This window comes from Gossypium arboreum, chromosome 13, assembly GCF_025698485.1.
Source record: "Gossypium arboreum isolate Shixiya-1 chromosome 13, ASM2569848v2, whole genome shotgun sequence".
NCBI lineage: Eukaryota > Viridiplantae > Streptophyta > Magnoliopsida > Malvales > Malvaceae > Gossypium > Gossypium arboreum.
Window position 1 is genome coordinate 87039918 of NC_069082.1, and position 21674 is coordinate 87061591.

General features: G+C 28.9%; 2 protein-coding genes across 2 annotated transcripts; both read right to left on the bottom strand.

Moving 5' to 3' along the window:
* Positions 1-631: 631 nt before the first annotated feature.
* On the bottom strand, positions 632-1970 carry LOC108463045 (late embryogenesis abundant protein D-34-like). The gene is made up of 3 exons (XM_017762984.2): positions 1559-1970; positions 1025-1333; positions 632-927 (listed from the first exon to the last, which is right to left on the bottom strand). The coding sequence occupies exons 1-3, from the start codon at positions 1868-1870 to the stop codon at positions 763-765; spliced, it is 786 nt and encodes a 261-aa protein (XP_017618473.1). The 5' UTR covers positions 1871-1970; the 3' UTR covers positions 632-762.
* A 2051-nt stretch (positions 1971-4021) lies between these two features.
* LOC108462661 (uncharacterized) lies at positions 4022-4784 on the bottom strand. The gene has a single exon (XM_017762582.2). It carries the CDS (start codon positions 4703-4705, stop codon positions 4175-4177), a length of 531 nt encoding a protein of 176 aa, XP_017618071.1. The 5' UTR covers positions 4706-4784; the 3' UTR covers positions 4022-4174.
* Positions 4785-21674: the final 16890 nt, after the last annotated feature.

Here is a 21674-nt window from a genome sequence, read left to right on the forward strand (position 1 = left end):
AACCCTGAGCCCTTAACTTGAACCATATATTCATAACCCCAAATATTGAACATGAACCTCAAATTTTAAACTTGAACCCTAAATTTTAAATCTCAAGTTCAAACCCCTCAATCTTAAAATCTTAAAGTTTAAGATAATAACATGAAAAAATTACACAAAAAATATTATTTTTAAAAAATTAATTACATAAAAATAATAAATATTAACTTACGAGAAAACAAAATAATTTAAAATTTATAAAAAAATTAAAAGATATTTATCTATAATTTAAAAAATTAATTATTTTAAATAGTTTAATAAAATCAAATTAAATTAAAAATATTAAATATAAATAAATATATAACAATACTGTGTTATCTTTAAAATTTAATGACATAACACTATTTTATTGGTATCTACAAACTATAAATTTTATTATATCTTAATAGAGAAAAGATTGTATCAAAATGAAAATTTTGATCTATTAATCTCCTATTGAAAAAGATAAAGTTAAGATAAAGTTGACATAAAATTACAATTTAATATAATTCTTTCTTATCCTATTATAATTTATTCCTAAAATAAATTAACTTTTTAAATATTTTTGTGAGACTATTTTTTAACTAAAATTTTATTTAGAAGGACACGCAAATAGAGGCAGATTAAATCTATTGTCATCGTGATTGCTCTTTGTCGTTTCCCCTTATTCGTATATTGGGAGAAGAAGTGAATATTATTACAATACATGAAATATGTGTGGTAGATAGATATGGATGATGTGGATCATTTGGAAATTTGGTCGTTGAGCCTCGCAGCTGCTGCCACAGAAGCTGAAACACCGGCAGGATGTGTGGTGAGGGTTGGATCATTCCTCAGCTCTGCAACCGCCACCCCTTCTGCATCTCTTCTTGTTGCTGCCTTATCTGATCCCAACCTTTCTGTTGCATTCTGCCATTCCAAATATATTTCACCTTCTTCAATCAAATTTCCACTAAATCCCAATATTTTAAATTTTATTTGGTACTACTAGTAGTAAGTAAGTTACCGATAGGACATCACACAACTTGGTCTTCTCCTCTTCTCTACTCGCCCTAGCATTGAGAGTGGCAGCCGACTGAGCAGCAGCGGCAACCCCACCTGGCATTATGGAGGTACGACCGGTGGCTCTCACTTCCGCAGCCTGTATTGCAGCAGCATCACTCCATTCCACCGGCTTATTCCCTGCTGTGAGAGCCGTTGCTTCCAGTGCTTCTCCAATGGTGATTGGACCACCCCCACCGTCTTCCTCACTCTGTTCACAAGACGAGTAAGGTCCCGATGTCAACGGAGCTGCCTGGCTATATTGTCCGATAACCTGCAGTGCTCACAACAACAACAATATATATTTTAACCATTGAAACTTTTTTATATTGGTCGTTGATAAGACAGTCAGCTAATTTTAATTTTCAAAAAGAAACCTACATAAATAAAATATAAACAAAAAAAATAAATTATAAATCGTATAAAAGATTATACAAATCTAATATATAAACGCCTCATATATATATGTTTAGGAGATGGCAAATTGCTAATGCTTTACCTCATTTTCAATAGACTCTGTGATTATACGTTTGCCAGCGAGTTGAGTCTCTTCAACAGTAACACCGCTGTCGACATTGACATCTTCGTGACCGACAAATCCGGCTTTCTCATTCTTCATCGCCGCAGATACCATGGCGGCGGCTGCGCAACCCTTCTTGGTTTCGCCAAGCAAGGCGTTCCCCGCCATCTGCATCATGGCGGCATCTTTAGGCGCCACTGGCTTCTCGGCAAGTTTCCCCTGTACATCGAACACATCTCCGTATTTGATCGCTTCTTCTTCTTCAGGCTTCCTAGGTTGTTGTTGGCTCATCTTTTTATTCAACTTTATTCTTTCTTTTTTTTTTAAAATCTTGTTTTGGGTTCCAGTTACTTGCTAGAGTTTTTGAGAAATTTAATTGATGAAGGAAATAGAAAGAAATTAGTTAAAATTTAGATTAGACGTGCATGGAATTGGACACGTTAGTTTCGGATGCAGGGAAACGTGGCGAGGAAATAGATGAAAACGGTTTTGGGCAGGGAGGGCAAGTGGAGCAATCCTGATATTCAATTTTTACACGTGGCATAAGAATGATGACCTGGTCTACGCTTAATGGACACATGTATACTTTTCGTTTTCTTCAGGAATAATATAAATTTTTACCTTAAATTTTTACTAGTCCGGTTTATAAATTCGGAATTTCAAAACTACACTTTTTGAAACTATTAACTTCCAAGTCCTTACATGCATAAATAATTGTATATGAATCGAAATGATAAGTTTCATTATAGCATGACATAGAAAAAATTTGGTGATTGTTTAACTTGATAATTAGGTTGAAATGGCATGAAATGTTAAGTTTAATTAAGGTATAAGTAGCGAATGTCATGATTAGAAGTTGAATATGTATGTTGAACTTTTTTAGCAGGTTTTGGGGTATATTTTGAACCAATCGAAATAGGTACTTGATGCATAGGTTGGAAACTTTAAAATGGGATTAAATTATGTATTTTTGTCAAAAATAGGGTCCACGTCTCAATTATCAATTGTTCTTGTTGTAAGGTTGATCAAGAGTATGTGATCAAATGGTTTGAGGTGGTGATGTGACGTATCGTTTTGGCGATGTCATGATGTTAGTCTTAAAATTTTAAATTTTTGTAATTTGGTCTTATTTTATGCTTGAATTAATAAAAGAGTTTTTGTAAGCTCAATTAAGACTCAATTTTGATTGTTTAATTTGAAATGAATGAGTTTAACATTGAATTGTATGTGCGAATAATTATTTTATTGTGAATTGACTATAATTGTTTTGGTAACGAATGTAACATTTTGTAATTCAGATCCGATTATCGAGTGGGACGAAAGGTGTTAAAAGTAAAAATAATAATAATGGCAAACTTTTTTATGTGATGATAGGTTTAGGGTGTTTTTTTTTGTGATTTGGGTTTAAATCTATGTACTTTTTAGGTTTAACTCATTTTAACAAAATAAAAGAATGTCACTAATTCATCTGGATTTATCAGAATTAGAAAAATGAACAGTTGGCACTTGTTAAGTGTCACGTCAGCTTAATTTAACAATAGATACAATTAAAAATAAAGTTAGTTGAGAGATTTAATTGATGTAATTTTAAAATTTAAATACTCAATTGAATCTATTTTTTATAGAAAGATTTAATTATTTTTTCGCTTTTCTACCCTTAAGTAAAAAAAATTTCCGATATTCAAGCAAATAACCCTAAAAGGGATAAATTAAACAGTAATGTGGTTTAATTTGACAATAGTCCAAATACATATATGATACAAATATAAAATAAATATATAATGTCTTAAATTATTACTACATAAAAATTTATTTAAATATAAAATATTTTTGAACACAAATATTTAGAGGACCTTCCTTTGGCTAAGACGTGTAGAACCATGCTGCTTTTTATTTATTTATGGAAAATGGTTAAATTTTGGTTTTAATGTCTCTACTATGCCTTTCATTTATATATTTTAATTTATAATATAAATTTATTTTTATATTTTATAATGTTATTAATTAGTCTAAAAATAATTATTGTTAATTTTTATTAAATTTTTATGTAATTATAGATAATTTGAATGTTTTAAAAGTTTTAGAGAATAACACATAACTTCTCTTTTTTAATGTTCCTTATTTCTTTTTAGGCTATAAGATAGTGGCCAATTTTCAATATGGACTCTATTCTATGTTGAAACTTGATATTTAATTTATATACTTTAACTTTTTATATAATTAAGTATTCTATGTTGAAACTTGATATTTAATTTATATACTTTAACTTTTTATATAATTAAGTCTCTTTACTTTTATAATGTTATTAGTTAATTTAAATATATAGTTAATATTGTTAATTATTTTAATCAAAATGCTAACATCAATTTTTCTTAATAACAGTATCCAAAAAAATGCATGAGATTTATTTTCAAAACAACAGGGTTAAATTATACAAAAAAATTAATAAAGTTACTAAATTATTAAAACAACAAGGCTAAATTCTAAATATACGACACTTTAACATATTTTCAAATTTCAAATCAAGAAGCAAACCATACTAGTAAATAAAACAATAGAAAATGCATGAGGTCTATTTTCATCTAGTGAAAGCTCTTATGGGTTAGCAGGAAGATCAGTTGATAAGAAAGTATATATAAACATATCTCTTAATTTGCCCTTCATATATGCATATTTCCTTAACATTCCTTCCTTTTGAAACCCAGTCTTTTCAACAACCCTTTGGGAACCCAAATTTTGTGCATCAATAAATGCTTCAAGCCTTACCACATCTGGGAAGTCAACAAAGAACTGAGGCACTGCCATTTTCACTGCTTTCGTTGCAATCCCATGTCCCCAATACTTGGCTGCAACACCGAATCCAATATTAGCCTTGAACCTGTCTTCTTCCCCGGAGAACGGAAAGATCGAAATGAAGCCGATCGAACAGTTGTCGATGCATATGGATCGACGCCATGGATGGGGAATACATACATCCTTGATGTGATCCAGAGCTTCTTGCTTTGAGCTCAGTGTTTGCCATCGAAGGTAATTGGTGACTTGATCGTCGCCTGCAAACAAGAGGAAATCATCGGCGTCTTCTAGCTTGAATGGTCGAAGAGTTATTTTTGACAAGTCAACTTCCATCTAACCAAACACTACAAAGTAAGTCTACAGGTGAAGATGGTCTTATTTATCATATTAACTTGGTGGAATTAATGCTACTTTAGAGCATTATTTATTTATTTATTCTCTCGCGAAATTTCTTGGGAAAAAGACATTGATTAGTTGAATGGTTGATTGAATAGACCTAATTTAAATTATTAAAGGATAGAAACAAGATAGTTGGTGGAATTAAAGCTACTTCAGAGTATTATTTAATGTTTTTCTTCAATTTAGTATCTAAATATAATGTGTAAATATTTTTATTTAATTTGATATTTGAGTTTGATATTTTTATTCTTAATTTTGTATTTATTTTTATCCAATTTGATACTTGAATTTAACACTTTTTTCTTAAATTGGTATTTAACTTTTTTTTCAATTTAATAGCTAAATTTGTTAAATGCTACACAAATATGTAATTACTTTTAAGTTTTATTTGTTTATTTATTTTTTAATTTACGTTGTGAATTTCTTTTATTGAGGTTTTTAGAACTCTTGTTTTCTGCTTCAATATCCATTCATTAAGAATATCTCGAATTAGAATTTTTGAACACATATTTCCTCTAATATTGACGACATTTTTTGTGGAATTGAGAGTTTTATGAAAATCAAGCCATGCTTTAAGTATGCGGTCACTCTTGAATCGTTTCTGCCATTAACAGTCAAAGTAATCAAAATTCCAATTAAAAGTAAAAGTTGAGCATATTGTTTAGTGAAACAGAGGAAACTCTAAATATATGTAATCATTCCTACCATTAAATTTCATGTCATCTACCACATGTCAATCATATATTAGCTATTTTTGTCCCCTCATAAAAACTCAACACCATTAGTGTTTTGGGTAATTTGTATAACATTTGATAAGTTTATGTACCAAATCAAATAAAAAATATAGCTTAGGTACCAAATTAGGAGAAAGTATCAAGTCTATGTACTAGATCAGAACAAAAAAAAAATTAGGTGCCAAATAAAGAAACAATGCCAAGTTTAGATACCAAATGTTATATTAAACATAAAAAAATATTAATTATTAATAATAGTTAAAATCAGGGTAACTTGCCGCCAAATGTGGTGGTAGTTTTAGTACATTTCGACATTTAATGAACTTGCTTTCTGGTCCTTTTATATCTAATTATTGCATTTTCAGCTTTCGTAGTTTAGATTCAATTATGTGCAAAATAAGCGTTTTTACTCAAGAATTGATGTTAGTTGACCTATTAGGCCAATACATGCCTTAGGTAGTTTTAATATGCTTAATTTAGTGTGCAGGAGGTGTCACTACAAGAAAACAGACTTTTAGCGGCATTTTTAGCGGCGTTTGAATGAAAAACCCGCTAAAGATCGAGTATTAGCGGCGCTTTTTAAAAACGCTGCTAAAGATCAAGTATTAGCGGCGTTTTTTTAAAATCGCCTCTATATGTACACCTTTAGCGGCGCTTTTTAGAAAACGCCGCTAATGCTTGATCTTAAAATGCTGCAAAAAAAATTAACACAACGCCGTCATTTTGTGTTGAGCCTTTAGTGGCTTTAGCGGCACTTTTTAGAAAACGCCGCAAAAGAATTTTGCAAAACGCCATCGTTTTGTATTGAGCTTTTAGTGGCTTTAACGGCGCTTTTTAAAAAACGCCACAAAAAATGAAAAAAATTAAAATACTATTATTTAAAATAATTTTAAAGATTTTTGGTATATGACTAATTGTTTCTTAATTTATATGTTAAATATTTTCTTATATAATTGTAAAAGAGATAGTATTAATTTTAAAATATTGAATTAATTATCATTATAGTTTAGGGTTTGGGGTATATGGTTAAGGGTTTAATGTTTATGAGTTACTATTTTAAGGTTTATGGATTATGGGTTTAGGGATTATGGTTTAAGGGTGGTTTAAGGGTTACGGTTTAAGGTTTAGGTGTTAGGGGTTAAGGGTAAAGGGTTCATATGGTTTAGGGTTTATGTTTTAGGATTTATGGTTTAAGGTTTAGGGATTAGGAGTTTAAGGTTTAGATTAATTAGTGTTTTTAATTTATATGATAAATATTTTCTTATATAATTATTAAAGAGATAGTATTAATTTTAAAATATTGAATTAATTATCATTATGATTTAGGGTTTATGGTTTAGGGTATATAGTTTAGGGTTTAAAGTGTATGAGTTACTATTTTAAGGTTTATGGATAGGTAACTATATAGTTAAAGATTAGGGTGTAGGTTTTTGGTTTAAGATTTAGGGTTTATGGTCTCGGATTTCAGGTTTGATGTTTGGGTTCTAGGATTTAATTTTTAGTGTCTAGGGGTAAATATGGTGAACTACTTAACTTGTGTATCTTGGATTTTTTATAATATAAATCTAAATAAGATAAATATAAATTATTATTTTAAAAAAATATATATCAAAATGGGTTAAATCCCAAAAGCATACATGAACAATGGTTTAGTGTGCAATTGTATACATGAACTTTAATTTAATCTAGTTCTTGTAAATTATTAACACGATTATTGATATAACATCATTTTATATTTATATATTGCATACATAAATATTTATATTTATTCAATATAAAAATATATTGATGTATTTATTTTTAAAATATGTATGATTAAAGTTTTCTTTTTTAATTCATCGATTCCATTTTATTTCATTAAACTTTTCTTTTGTATTTTATATATTAATTTAAAATTATAAAAATCTCCAAAATAAAATTTAAAATTTAAAATAAAAATAAAAATAAAACTTAAAAATTTAATATTTAATATTTTAGTCCATATTTCAGTTAAAAGTTCAATATTCAAAATTAAAAATAAATCCAAAAATGATAATCTCAAAGACAAAAATTTTGAAAAAAATAGAAAAATATTTTAAAAATGAAAAAATCAAAATTGAGTAATAGTGACGTTTTTGGGTAAAACGCCACAAAAAGTTGAACTATAGTGGCGTTTTTAGTAAAAATGCCGTAAAAAATCGAGCTTTAGTGAAATAAAAAACGAGAAATCATTATTTTTATACCAAAAAATAAAAAACGGGAAATCAAAATCCCACTCACAACCTATTTTTTTTGGTTACCCACTCGTTACTCCCTCTTCTTCTCATCTCCTTTTATTCTCAAAATTTGCCCCCAAATTTCCCATTTCCAGAAACACCAAGTCAATACACCTACATCACACTTCTTTTTACTTTTCATTTCATTGCACTGAATTCACTCACCATAGCTACTTCTTTTCATTTTTGCACTGAATTCACTTTCCCACCTTCGATTTAGAGCTTTCAATCAAAATTACTTAAATAAAAAGCCAAATTTCGTATCCCTAATTTAAAGAAAAATTTTAATTATTTGCTTAAAAAAAAGTATAGCCTCCGCCATCGAATCTTGTTTGTGATTCATTGAAGGTATATTATTTCTATATACTCACATTCTTTGATTACAAGCTCTAGGGTTTTTTTTTTTAAATTGTTCACTGTTTTTTTTTAAATTTTGTTTGATTGAAATATGATATTCATCTGGTTTAGTTTTTAGGGTTTTTCTGCGATTTTTTTCTTGCAAGGCTGGTATGTCTTTTTCTTACTCTTCCTTCGCTTTTGTGCTTAAGGATCTGCTTTTTTCCCCTTTCTTTTTGCTTATTATGTTTTACTTAAATTGGAAAGTTCTAGCCTTTAGGGTTTAGTATTGAAAAAAATTAATTCTGTGATCAAGCTCAAAAGAAACTAGAAAGTAAAAGGGAAAACTTTATAAGAGAATGGACTAAGAAAAAAGTTTATTGTGATGAAGGGTCTGCTTGTTTATGATACAAGGAATTTGATAGCATTAAAAATAAACATTTAGTCTAAGTTGATCTCATTGTAGATTATCAACTTTGTCATGTTACCCTACTCCCCCCCCCTTTTTGTAGATATTTAAATTGTTTCATTTTAATTATACTTTAGCCTCTCATGGAAGGTCAAGGATTTAGGGCCAGTTCTTCATTGCTTTTGAAAAGTGCTGTGGAAAAGTGCTTTGGAAAAATTTAAGTGTTTGATATTACTGTCAAAAAGTACTTTTGAAAAGTAAAATGTCTATTTTAGACATGATATTATAAAGTAACAAATATGTATTTAAATAATGTTCAAATTAGTTAATATTATGATATTTTAGTAAAAATATAAAAATAATTTATTATAACTTATTGTTAATATTTTAATATATAATATTAATTTTAAATATTTCTAAGTAATTAATATTAATTATTTATTAAATTTAATTAGAATATATAAACTATATTTAAATATTTAAATATAATAATTAAATATTTGTAATTAGATATTGACACAATTGTATTATTTTAAAAATATTTTTATTTTTAATTAATACTTTTAACACATTTGTAAAACTCATATTAAATAACCAAGAAAGAGAACACAAAATAATAGCATCAAACACATTTTAAGTCAAAAGTAAGGTTAAAAGGTAAAATAATGACCAAAAGTGCTTTTTGGTGAAAAAGCTAAAATTTATCGCTTTTTCATCTCTAAAAAGCTCATCCCAAAAGTTAAAAAGTTACCCCAATGATATGTGTTCTTCATTGCTTTTAAGAGAAAAACACTTTTTTTAGAAAAAGTTCATCCCAAAAGCAATGGAGAACACACCCTTAGTATAGCTATATGTTGCATGAGCATATTTCTTTCATTTATATTGATATATATATATATATATATATATATATATATATATGCATCCTGAATAGCACTTACATTTTAGATTAGATAAGCATCATGGATGTACAAATTTATGTGTGATTTATATTTCTCATGTTCTTTGTTTTATCATAAATTATTGATGTACTGCTTAATATGGATCGGTTTTATGAAGTTGAGACTAGATTGTCTGTGAAGAGGTGTAGAGCAAAAACTTATATTGATGAGAGTTGAAAATGATAATCATGGAGGACATGGTTACCATCATGATTAGGACAGTTGTTTAAGTTTGCTTTAGAAATGCTAGCTGCATTCTTTTAAATGAAAAAGCTCTCTCTTTGATAATGTTGTTGCATTGGAGTATTTTATTAATCTAATTCCATTGTTGAATTTTCATGTAAAGTTCTTGAATGTTTCGTTCGAGCCTATGCTAGAAGACTGCTAGCTCATTTGATTGATGAATCTGCTACAACATGTGCTTAGTTGTCAACTTGTATTTCAGTGTTTAAGGCGTTCCTCATTTCATGTTTGAAGCTTGACATTCCTCGAGCTAAAGAGCCCTTTTCCGCTTAATTATTGAATTAATTTTATATCTTTTAGAAGGAAGCAGGTCATGCGTGTGAGTTTCTAGAATGTTGGCATGTGGAAATTCATTTGTAGTTATGGATAACACTATAGTTTCTGGTGATGACTTGGACCATTAGCTCATTACGTACTTGGTGTATGTTTAATCCTTTTAGCTTGCTATCAAGTGATGTTAGGCTTGGATTAATAACTGAACCTGAAGAACTGGTGTCTGTTGGCCATTTTTTGGCATTTTTAACTAATAGTCCTTAATGAAGGAATTCATACGGTCCTACTCTTCAAGGGTTCATTGGAAACCTTTTAATAAAAGCTATTATACATATGAAGGATTATACTATAGAATGTCAAACACATATCACATATACCAAACACAAGTACTTTATATACATGACAAAGAAAGTTTATGCATTTTTCAGTTTAAGTTTCATTTTTTTATCTAATGAATTTGAATGTGGCAATTAAATTTGTGTGTTTTATAGGCTCATGTTTTGAAGGAGAATGGGAACTTGTTGGAATTGGTTGATACAAGGATTGGCTCAGATTGCAACATAGATGAAGTGATGGATATGATCAACATTGCACTATTACGAACTATGATTCTATCAGATAAAACAAGGTAAATTATTTAATATATATAACTTTTCATGATGAGGTGATGTGTGCACCCTCATGAATCAAGGTGAGATAGTTAATGAAGCCAGCCCCGTATTTTTACGATCATTTATTTTCTTTTCCATATTTGTTTAATTAGTTCTAATTTGATAATGTAAGGTTTTAAAAATTTTCCAGCACTTACACTCTGATTTGTGTGTGTGCACATATCTATGATAAATGATACATGATGTGGCTATTTTTCTACTTGCACTCCATAAAAGATTTATGGCACAGGCTGTTGAAGGTGATGAATGCCATTTTAGTTCCATGGCCAGTGATATTTCTTTATAACTACTGGGGATTACTTTACGACTTAATTTTAAACATGTGCATTATGCGTAAAAAAGCATGAATTTTGAAGTAGTATTCAGTGGATTTGGAATCTAATACAAAATTTTGGGTTTTTTTTTCTTTCAAAATGTTCTTATTTTTATTGGGGTGATGTATAGGTACTGAAGCAGCACCAAGAAAGAACATCTATGTTCTTTTACAGGAAACTAGACACGGGAACATGCAAAACTTAAAGCTAGAATGCGAGACTTTACAAAGAAACCCGAGGTACCCATAATGGCTTCAAATTTCAGATACATTCAAGGCATGCATCTTTCTCTTTTAATAAATAATTAATTATATTTCTAGGTATTACGAAGGAGAAGATATCTAAAATTTGAGTCTGAGAGAGCTTCAAAATTTGGAGCAACAACTTGATTCTGTCTTTAAATGCATAAAATCCAAAAAGGTTTAAATCACTCCAACAATATATATACTAAAACATTATTTTCCTTATTGTAAAAGATTTTCATGATTTTTATTTTAAATCACTCCTTGATCACCATGTTAGCCAAAGGTAAAGTTGTTGATTATATACATAAATTCCTCAAAAGATAAAAGAATACCAAAAATCTCAATATTCAGCTTGCTTTTTTCTTTTTCATGTCATGAACACACAAGAAATGTGATGAAGATGATTATATTCTCACCTACCAGGACAAAGAAGGAGAATGGCTGATTGCAGGCGATATTCCATGGCAGTAAGAATATTTTTCCTTCCTTTTCTTGGTTAATGAATCCTAAAATTATATATTAGTAGTAAATGTTGCAAATTGAAGTGTTTAAGTACTGCAAATTGAAGTGTTTAGTTGCTGGAAATTGAGATGTTTTATCGTTGTAATTGAGGAGTATAAATGTTGTTAATTGAAATGTTAAAGTGCTACAAATTGAATTGTTTTAATGCTGTAAATTGAAGTGTTAAAGTGCTGCAAATTGAAGTGTTTGAATGCTGTAAATTGAAGTGTTTAAATGTTGTTAATTGAAATGTTAAAGTGCTGCAAATTGAAGTGTTTTAATGCTGTAAATTGAAGTGTTAAAGTGCTGCAATTTGAAGTGTTTGAATCCTATAAATTGAGTGTTTAAATGCTGTAAATTGAAGTGTTAAAGTGCTACAAATTGAAGTGTTTGAATGCTGTAAATTGAAGTGTTTAAATGCTGTAAATTGAAGTGCTTAAATGTTGCAAATTGAAGTGTTTAAGTACTGCAAATTGTAGTGTTTAGTTGCTGGACATTGAGATGTTTTATCGCTGTAATTGAGGTGTATAAATGTTGTTAATTTAGATGTTAAAGTGCTACAAATTGAAGTGTTAAAGTGCTACAAATTGAAGTGTTTAAATGTTGTAAATTGAAGTGCTTAAATGTTGCAAATTGAAGTGTTTAAGTACTTATTTTGGGTTTTTTAACTTGTGTGATTATTTGTGTTTCTAGCTGTTGGTTTCAATTAGATGAGGCAAACATCTCCATCACCGGTGTATAGAGGTATCTTCGCCACGTTCCTCGCAAGTTCAGGACAGGTTTCAGGGAAGGTAGGAAAATGCTAATGTCCTTAGGCTCATTGCTTTCCGATTTTAGTTCCATTGCATATTTCTGTTCTTGTAAGAAATTTTGGGTTTTTTTTCTTTCAAAATGTTCTTATTTTTATTGGGGTGATGTATAGGTACTGAAGCGACACCAAGAAAGAAGGTTGCAGCAGACTTCCGCTTAAAAGGCAAATTGTAATGGTATGAAGTTTTGTTTTGGATGAAGCCATGTTTATGAGGAAACATTTAGTGATGAAGAGTGAAATTATGTTCCATTGGATGCTTTAGTTGTTATTTAGTTTCTATTTGAATGTAGCTGTCTTATATTTTGAACATTTATTGGAGCTAATGTTTGACCCTTAATTTCTTCACCGTCTTTTTTAACTTGATCAATGTTCTTGTTTCATTAATTTAAATTCATTAATTTTTATATTTAGTTTTGAAGTTTAAATTTTAATAGAAAATTTAATTTAATTAATATTTTTATTTATCCTTAAAAGTATATAGTTTAAAGTTCAAAATTTAAAATTAAACATAATATAATATTTATCATAGAAATAAATATTATTTAATTAAAATAAATTTTTTTTAAAGGTAATGTTTTTTAGCAGCGTTTGTGAGAAAAGCGCCGCTAAAGGTCCATTTTATAGCGGCGTTTGTGGGAAAAGCACCGCTAAACGCCGCTAAAAGCCATGACTTTTAGTAGCGCTTTTCCCACAAACGCTGCTAAAAGTCATGACTTTTAGCGGCGCTTTTTTGGATAAACGCCGCAAACTTTTGCGGCGTTTCCTATAGCGGCGTTTTTTGCTGTGTTTTTACAAGCGCCGCAAATAGTTTTAGTGGCGTTTAAAAATGCCGCTAAAGGCCCAAAAAAGCGCCGTTGAAAGTCTGTTTTCTTGTAGTATGTATTTAGCAACCCAACAACCTTATGGATGACACCCGAGTGTAGCACAAGTTTCCTAAGACGCAACACGTGAAACCAGAACTCTAAGATCAAAATATCGATATTGTGTCGCAGCACACCTTGGTTGTGTCGCGACACAAGTCTGAACATGGGACACTAGAATCGACAAGGTTAAAACTATCTGCATAATCAATAATTTTCGAGATTATGGCTTGTAATAAACCTAATTAAAGTTTCTAAACATCAATATAAATAGAAAGGTATTACTAATATGTTGGCGAGCCTTTAAGAGCGATAGTTAGTAGATTTAGGTTTTATTTCATTTGTATTTTTAGTTTCTAAATACTTAGTTCTTTTCGACTAGGTTCAGCTTGAACCTAAGTAGTTCAGCTTGAACCTAAGTCTTTTCTATTGAAGTATTCAGCAGTTTTCTTTTATTGTTCTTTTGCAAACATCAAGACTAGTTAGCTCTCAAGAGATTATGCAACTCCGAGCATATTCGATTTAATCAATTGAGCAATATCTTACCCTGTCTCTTAATTTAGTTTATTTGTGTTCTTTTACTTATTTAAATTAAAGCTAAGAGTTATGGAATCTAGATCCATGGGAGGCTAAGTCTATAAGGAGATTAACAAGTGGATGTGGGAGTAGTCAACGGATGAATAAGGGTTTCTTAATAGGAATTAACTGATTTTAAATTATGTATGCCTAAACCCTGGGATTGATGACCTTAGGAAGTAATCTAGGTTAAATGAGGTCAGAAGACAAGTTTGTCAAGTAAATCATAATTTATCCCGGTGGGGAAAGTGAGGTTGGGAGATAAGCAAGTACCTGTTGATTAGTTAATTAGTAATTAATAGTAATTTCATTTAAACCTAAATTCTGAAATTAATTACAACCACTGAAATGAGTTAATCTTCTACATGTTCTTTTGATTTAGTGGTTTGTTTATTTCTATTTATTTAATTCAGTTAATTTAGTTTATGCTTGTTATCTCTTTTATTGTTTATCGTAATATAATTTTTAATTATTAATATTTAGACTTGTTATTGTAGAATTAGATTTCTAATTTAATTCGTCCTCTTTTGGGTACAATCCTCAAAATACTTCTCTGTGTTCCATTGCACACATCTATCTTACAATTTGACCCGTATACTTGCAGACATCATTGATTTAATTTACTATATTTTTGGTGTGGCATTTTCTAGTCAAACATTTGCACGTTTGACATGTTGGGAAATGTGCTCATATTATAGTAAACATGTAACTGTTTTCTATTTATTTGAATGATGAATAAATAAATAAAGTTAATTTCACATTGCATTATTATGTCTTTTGTATTTTTTTTTCATATTTTGCATGCATAGAGAAATTGCGACAAACAAATATTGAAGATAAGAGGCATTGTAAAAATGTTTACATTGCGAGAAAAACAACTTGCTTCAGTAGATAATCTAAATTATTTTTAATCCCATAAAAGAATCAAATTGAACATTTGAATCAAATACTGAGAAGGATTATTATGTCGTCTACAATTCCAATTGGGGAGATGACTAGTCTTAACTATCGATGCAGTTGATTTCACGGGTAGAGGCATAGATGTATTCATTAGTAGAATGATACATTAGACTAGACCCAAGATGAATTAATTCTAAATCCATTTGTGAATTAATTCACTTCTGACGTTCATGATGAGATTTACCTAAATCCTGAGTTAGTCATTAACAATGCGTATGCAACTCATGTGCTTTGATATAAGTGGAGGCTAATGATGTAAAGATGATCGAGCCCATAGCCAGTATGTTGAATACATGACTTGTGTATGGTATGACTTTACTAGCAATAGTGAAATTCATAGCTCAATTAAAGAGTTACTGATATCCTCTCATTGGCATTGTGTGGATTGATAAATATGGAACATGACCACGGGTTACTTGTTCTCAAGCGAGCAATTTATCACAGTCATTTGTTGACAATGATCATATTAATTATTAAGAAGACACAATGGTCACAATGAGATAAAATAGGATTTTATTGAGTGAACAGATTTAACTCAAAGGAATCAAGAATATCATATGAGTGTAACACACACATGATGAGGTCATTGGACAAAATAATTGGATGAATTATTTTCGTAAAGAGTGTACAATAAGGAGTTTTCAATCATGGTACTTCTTGTTGACTGACTCCATGATTAAGTAATTGCGAATTATCGGAACGATACTTCTGGACATAATTACAATTACTAGAGCCTAATTGAATATGTTCGATTGGTTCCTCCCTAGCTCAACAAAAGCTCGATCGGACTGTATTTGAATTAGAAGAAAATTCTACGACTTTGGAAATAATTTATTGAGTCGATTTATTCAATATGGAATTAAATTAGGTGATCGTAAGAATTATTCAACTAGAGAATTTGATTAAAGAATTTTCTTTAAACATTAATTTTCCTAAGTGATTTTTGGAAAAATTAATTTTGATCAAGTAAAATTAAATTAATCAAATTAATTAAAATTAATATTATATTTTTGGAAATTAATTTTCAAGTCAGACAATTGGCCTAATAGGTAATTGAACTTGAAAATTGGGCTTGAGATTGTAAATTAGGCCCGGGAGCCCAAAATGAGACCAAGACCCAAAATTTGGTCAAATCGGGTCCGATATGTGAAATCGGGCCGATAGTCCAACCGGTGGCTAAACTGGACCGGTCGGATTGTCACTGACTCGGATCAAGCCGATAGTAGTCAAACTAGCTCGGGGTGCAGAAGGGTGTCGCACTTGCATCACTGGACACGGCGGTGCAGGCAGCTACGGCGACGGTGTCCTAGTGGCTAGCAGTGGTTGGTCTTCGGTGGTTGAGTAGTGGAAGAGTTACACTCCTATTGGGACTCTACCAGAGAATTTGATTTTAGATTAACTATTTTAAAAATAATATTATTTTAATAGTTTAATATTAAATTTAATTTAATACTTATCTTAATAGTATTTTATTAATTTAATATTAAAGTGGTTATCTTAATATTAAATTTAATTTAATGTTTATCTTGTAGATCAACATTCTATAATATTAAATTAAATTTAATATTTATCTTGATAAACATTATATTGTTATAATATAAATAGGCAAAGAGTAAATAATAAAGAAAACGAGAGAGCAAAAGAGAGAGCGTATTTTATTGATCAATCAGAATATTTACAAAGCTTCTCCAAAGTCTCTATGTATAGGCATAAGAAGTATAAATGAAATAGATATCTACTTCTAATAACTATTAAAATTTAAAGTACATCAAAAATTATCTTGACTTGATCGACATTTACTTAATAAGATATTTATAACACTCCCCCTTGGATGTCCATTGGTAGATAATGTGTCTCGTTAAAACCTTACTAAGATAAAAACGCAATGGGAAAAAAAATTCCCAGTGAAGAAAAAAGAGTATACATATCTATAATATACATAATATGCTGCCTCATTAAAGACCTTATTAAGAAAATCCAGTGGGACAAAACCTCGGTTAAGGGAAAAAGAGTATAGCGCGTATTTACTCCCTCTCATGAAAACATCACATAATATCTCATATTCTATGTATTTAGTCTTGAATACTAGCTTTTCAAATGACCATTTGAACGTATTTGCTAAGCATTTATATCAATATTCTTTTGAAAGTCATAAGTGAGGAAAAAAATTGGGGAAAATATATTTTGATCTCTTCAGGAATTTCAACAATAATCATAACAAACTTTAATCATGATTCTTCTATAAAAATACAAATAGGTATTTTGGATCATTTTATAATCCTCTTTCAACTACTATTGACTATGTAAAATTTATCATATATATTCAATTATTTCAATTCATATAAATGAACAATTTCTAGAATTTCAATATGTTTCTGGCATTTTAAATCCTTCAAAGATTTTAATATAAAGTTTACTGTACAGTGATTCATAAAAGGTTGTAACAACAACCATTAGAAGCAAGTTAAATCATTTATGAACTGCTAGTTTAATAATATATCTAAAGGTTATTGTATCCACTACAAAAGAATATTGTATCCTTTCATAACCAATGCCAGGCCTTAGCGAAAAACTTCATATTTTTATTCCACTTTTGCAAAATTACTTCATTTGTACCTTTACTGGCTTTATACCTTTAGGTATTCGGACTACTGGTCCGAAAACTTTACGAATTTAATTGTACTTGAGTTGCGTCTTTCTGTTTTGAACAATCTATTCCAATCTATATTTCTCAATAGATTTATTCAAGATCCTCCTTTTATTTAATTATTTCAACAATAATATTGCATGCAAAACCATTGTTGACCACTTTTATTATCGATTCGACATTTTCTCGAATTGACATAACTTGTCAAGATCTCTTATTTTCACTATTTTAATCTTCAGTTTTATATACCTGAATCTCTTTTGGAGTTTTACTTATTAGTAATGTCTTGGGTCTCTTTTGGAGCACCCGCCTTCACTATATGACCATCTAGATTTATTATTTTCTTTTATGAGAATTTTCATATTTGAAACTTGTAATGAGTTATCCTTGTTGAACTTCTGGTTCAAATTACTCTCCCCCTAACTCATTACAAGATATTAATTCTCTCCTCCTAATGTTGGAACAAAACTATTGAATCAAAATAGTAATCGCAAATCATGTCACAATTGAATCTTCAATACATTCAAAACATCTAATAATACAAGGAGACTTATAATTAATATATATTCTCAACTTTCTTTGAGGATTCACATCTTTGTGCATTGTGTTGGAGCAATTGGAACATATACGCATATACAAAAATTCAAAGATGATAAATATTTAGCTCTTGACCAAAACCAATTGAAATGTGGATTATTTATAACTTATTGGCTTGATATGTACAACACGTAAATCAACATAATCTCATGTTGAAATAGGAAGTTTAGTTCTCATAAGTAATGATTTAGACATTAATAAGAGGTGTTCAATCAATAATTTCTCTAAGCCATTATACACTTAAATAAAAAAAATTTTACAAAAGTTTTTCAAACTCAATCAATAAAAGACTGTGATATAAACTCATCAGTATTAGCAAGATGAATTGTCTTAATTGCATGATCTGAAATTAATTATTTGAACAAGCAATCTTGCAAACGACAGGTTGCAAGTTGATAACACATATGTGATTATTTTGTAGATCCATCTACGAAAATCATATAATATCAAAACCATCCATATTGTGGATGAATGAGCCCATATTCATTTCAGAAATATAAGACATTAAATCTCAACTTTAGCTAGTGAGTTTCTAATAATCAATTTTCATTTAGAATAAACAAAAAATGAGAATTCTTTAAATTAAAGAATATTCTAATTCTGTAATGAATGTCCATGTGAATTCTCAATTAATTTTGGCATCATATATGATCCAGGATGGTCTAATTGGTCACGCCAAGTAGTAAATGTATTTGTATTAGTAAACTTCTGGTTTACTTTAATATGCATTTCAATTGTACGAAATTATAACAAATTGATACTTTTACTATCATTCATTTTACTTTGTATCCACATGTAAGTACTATTTTGATATTTACTACTAGAAATGTCTAAATCAATGTGAAGTCTATAATGCCACTAAGTCAATAAATATAATTTTTAAATAATTATATGCAATATTTGCTTCAAGGAATATGTCAAAATCTTCAAATGCATGACATTTGGTCTAATGGTAAGATTCTCACATCAAGGAATACTTTTAAAACACTTTTAACAAGAGTTTTGTATAATCAGTTAACTACCAAGAATAACTGCCTAGGTCATGTATAGAAGCAAGCCTAAATTAAACATATCAATAAAAATCACATCTCAAACATAAAAATACGACATAATGAAAAGCTAGTAATTTTTTTTCTTTCGTAACCATCATTTTAAACATGCATAAAATTTAATTCAAAATCCAACCATTCATGCTCATAGAACTTTTCATTTACAATTGCTCATGTCATTTTTGTAAATAATTTACACATGGAATAATATAAAACGTATGAACTACTACCTTTAACAATTCTTTGAATTGAATCAAATTCGAATAACCATAAAATTTATTGGTTTATTAACACAAATTTGCATACTAGATATGTTTTAATCAAATTTATTATTTAATTATAAACCCTACTATAGCGACATAAATAAATTTGTTAATATTTATCTTCATGAACAAATGAGATGCTTAAAACAATATGTAACCCATGTAATCAAAACTTAAAAAAGAAGACCATATCAAATATTTAAACCATATATCAAGTCGATTTAATATTTAAATATATACCTTTTTTTTCTGCGTTGAGTCTTGACGATTTTATCAAGAAGTAAGCAAATTAAACTTCAGTAGTAGACTTTGAATCCAATCAAAATCTATTAATAGCAAACTTTGAGGGTGTATCTTATTTTCTAGGTGTACAACATGTATATAACCAATGATTTTTCATACATAAATTTTCTCTCTTGCAAGTTCTTATCAATAATATTTTTCCACGTAATTTTCGTTGAGAACTTATTCTGAATTCTGTAGAGTTATACTCATAGTTTTTTTTTTAAATTGCAACTTCAGGTGTATCCAACCATAATGAGCTTTAGATAAAATTACCATATTCTATTACTCATAAGTAGATCTTTCACATTCAAATATTTTGCTTTCAACTCCTTAATGGGAATGATGACAAAAGATCACAAGGATAGTCGCAATTAATTCAATTTAATAATAAGAGTAATCAATAACTCAATCCTCCCTTTTTCCATATTTTCAAATATATATTTTTAGCAATAGTGATTCATATGAAATATAATATTTTCTTCATTCATAATCACAATATAATATCCATTATAATGAATATCTTTTAAAACCAATGCATTAACAATCACAAATTTTTACTTTTTAAATATTGATATATTAGCTCTTCCGAAACTTTCAACTAATTTTGTATTATCAAATATTGAAATAATATTTGTTTGTTTCAGTACCAAATAAGATAAATCTTTTCTATCAGTAATGATAGAATTCATTACTACATTCTCATATCCTTCCTCAAAGAATATTAACAGAAACAAAATATTTACGCATATGCCACATATGTGGCCAATAATCTTTCATATCACATTAATAACATAAGTTACCTTTACCTTTTGAAGAGTTATCTTAAGAACTATCATTGTTTTCTTATTTATTACTATGTTCCCACTTTTAATGGTCCATGATTATATCATTTATTTTCTTTATGTTTGCATTCATTTCGGGGAATGCAACAAATCTAGTAGGACAGATTTCTAAACACCTCCATTGATTCTTTATTTCATAATCACCATCACAAACATAGGTGGATTTCAAATCAGAATCTATCTATTCATGTTTGTCATGATTAATCTCCAATTATAAAATACATGATATAATAAATAAATCATAATAAAATATACTTGAAGATTTTTAACACCACCGTCGTCACCTTAGCTATTATCACGAGCACTATTACTAGTATTAAAATAGCTATGCTTTCATAAGAACATCCTACATATGACTTATAGAATCTTATGATGCTCAAATAAATTATTTATACTTTATAATTCAATCTAAAAGGTATAATCCAATCATTCAATAATAACAAATTAATGAGTTAATTAGATCATATTAAATTTCATTTTTTCTTTAATCAAAGGCAATTGGTTAGTACTACTCTCTCACACAATTTTAATCAAATTTCAAGCATACTTAATAACAATAATTTAATCATAAAAATTTTAGTCATCCAAATATCATGTATACTATAATTTAATAAAAGAATCTTATTTTAAAAGAAACTTTAAAGTAATAATATTTTTTTCAGAAAATAATTTTACCAAAATTAATGAAAAAGGAGAAAACATACCACGTAAGGATTATATAAATTTTTTTTTGCATAAAATGACATAAAAAATTAGAGATTTATGTGTACATGAGTGGTTAAAGTCTAAAATGATTACCCATTGTGCGCAAACCTCAATTGAAATAGCATCAGCTCTAGGAGGCAATCGACAACAGTAAATTTTGGGATATTTTTGTGATTTATGGAGAAAAATAATTAAAGAGAATCATGCTGATAACATGTTATAAAATAAATAGATAGAGAGTAAATAATAAAGAAAACGGGAGAGCAAAAGAGAGAGCGTACTTTATTGATCAATCAGAATATTTACAAAGCTTCTCCAAAATCTCTATTTATAGGCATAAGAAGTATAAATGATGTAGACATCTACTTCTAATAACTATTAGAATT

Coding starts and splice junctions, on each gene's coding strand:
- LOC108463045 (XM_017762984.2), bottom strand. CDS start 1,870: ATGAGCCAACAACAACCTAGGAAGCCTGAAGAAGAAGAAGCGATCAAA. Junction 1,334..1,558: donor CAGAGTCTATTGAAAATGAG/GTAAAGCATTAG, acceptor TGAGCACTGCAG/GTTATCGGACAATATAGCCA. Junction 928..1,024: donor AGTTGTGTGATGTCCTATCG/GTAACTTACTTA, acceptor TTGGAATGGCAG/AATGCAACAGAAAGGTTGGG.
- LOC108462661 (XM_017762582.2), bottom strand. CDS start 4,705: ATGGAAGTTGACTTGTCAAAAATAACTCTTCGACCATTCAAGCTAGAA.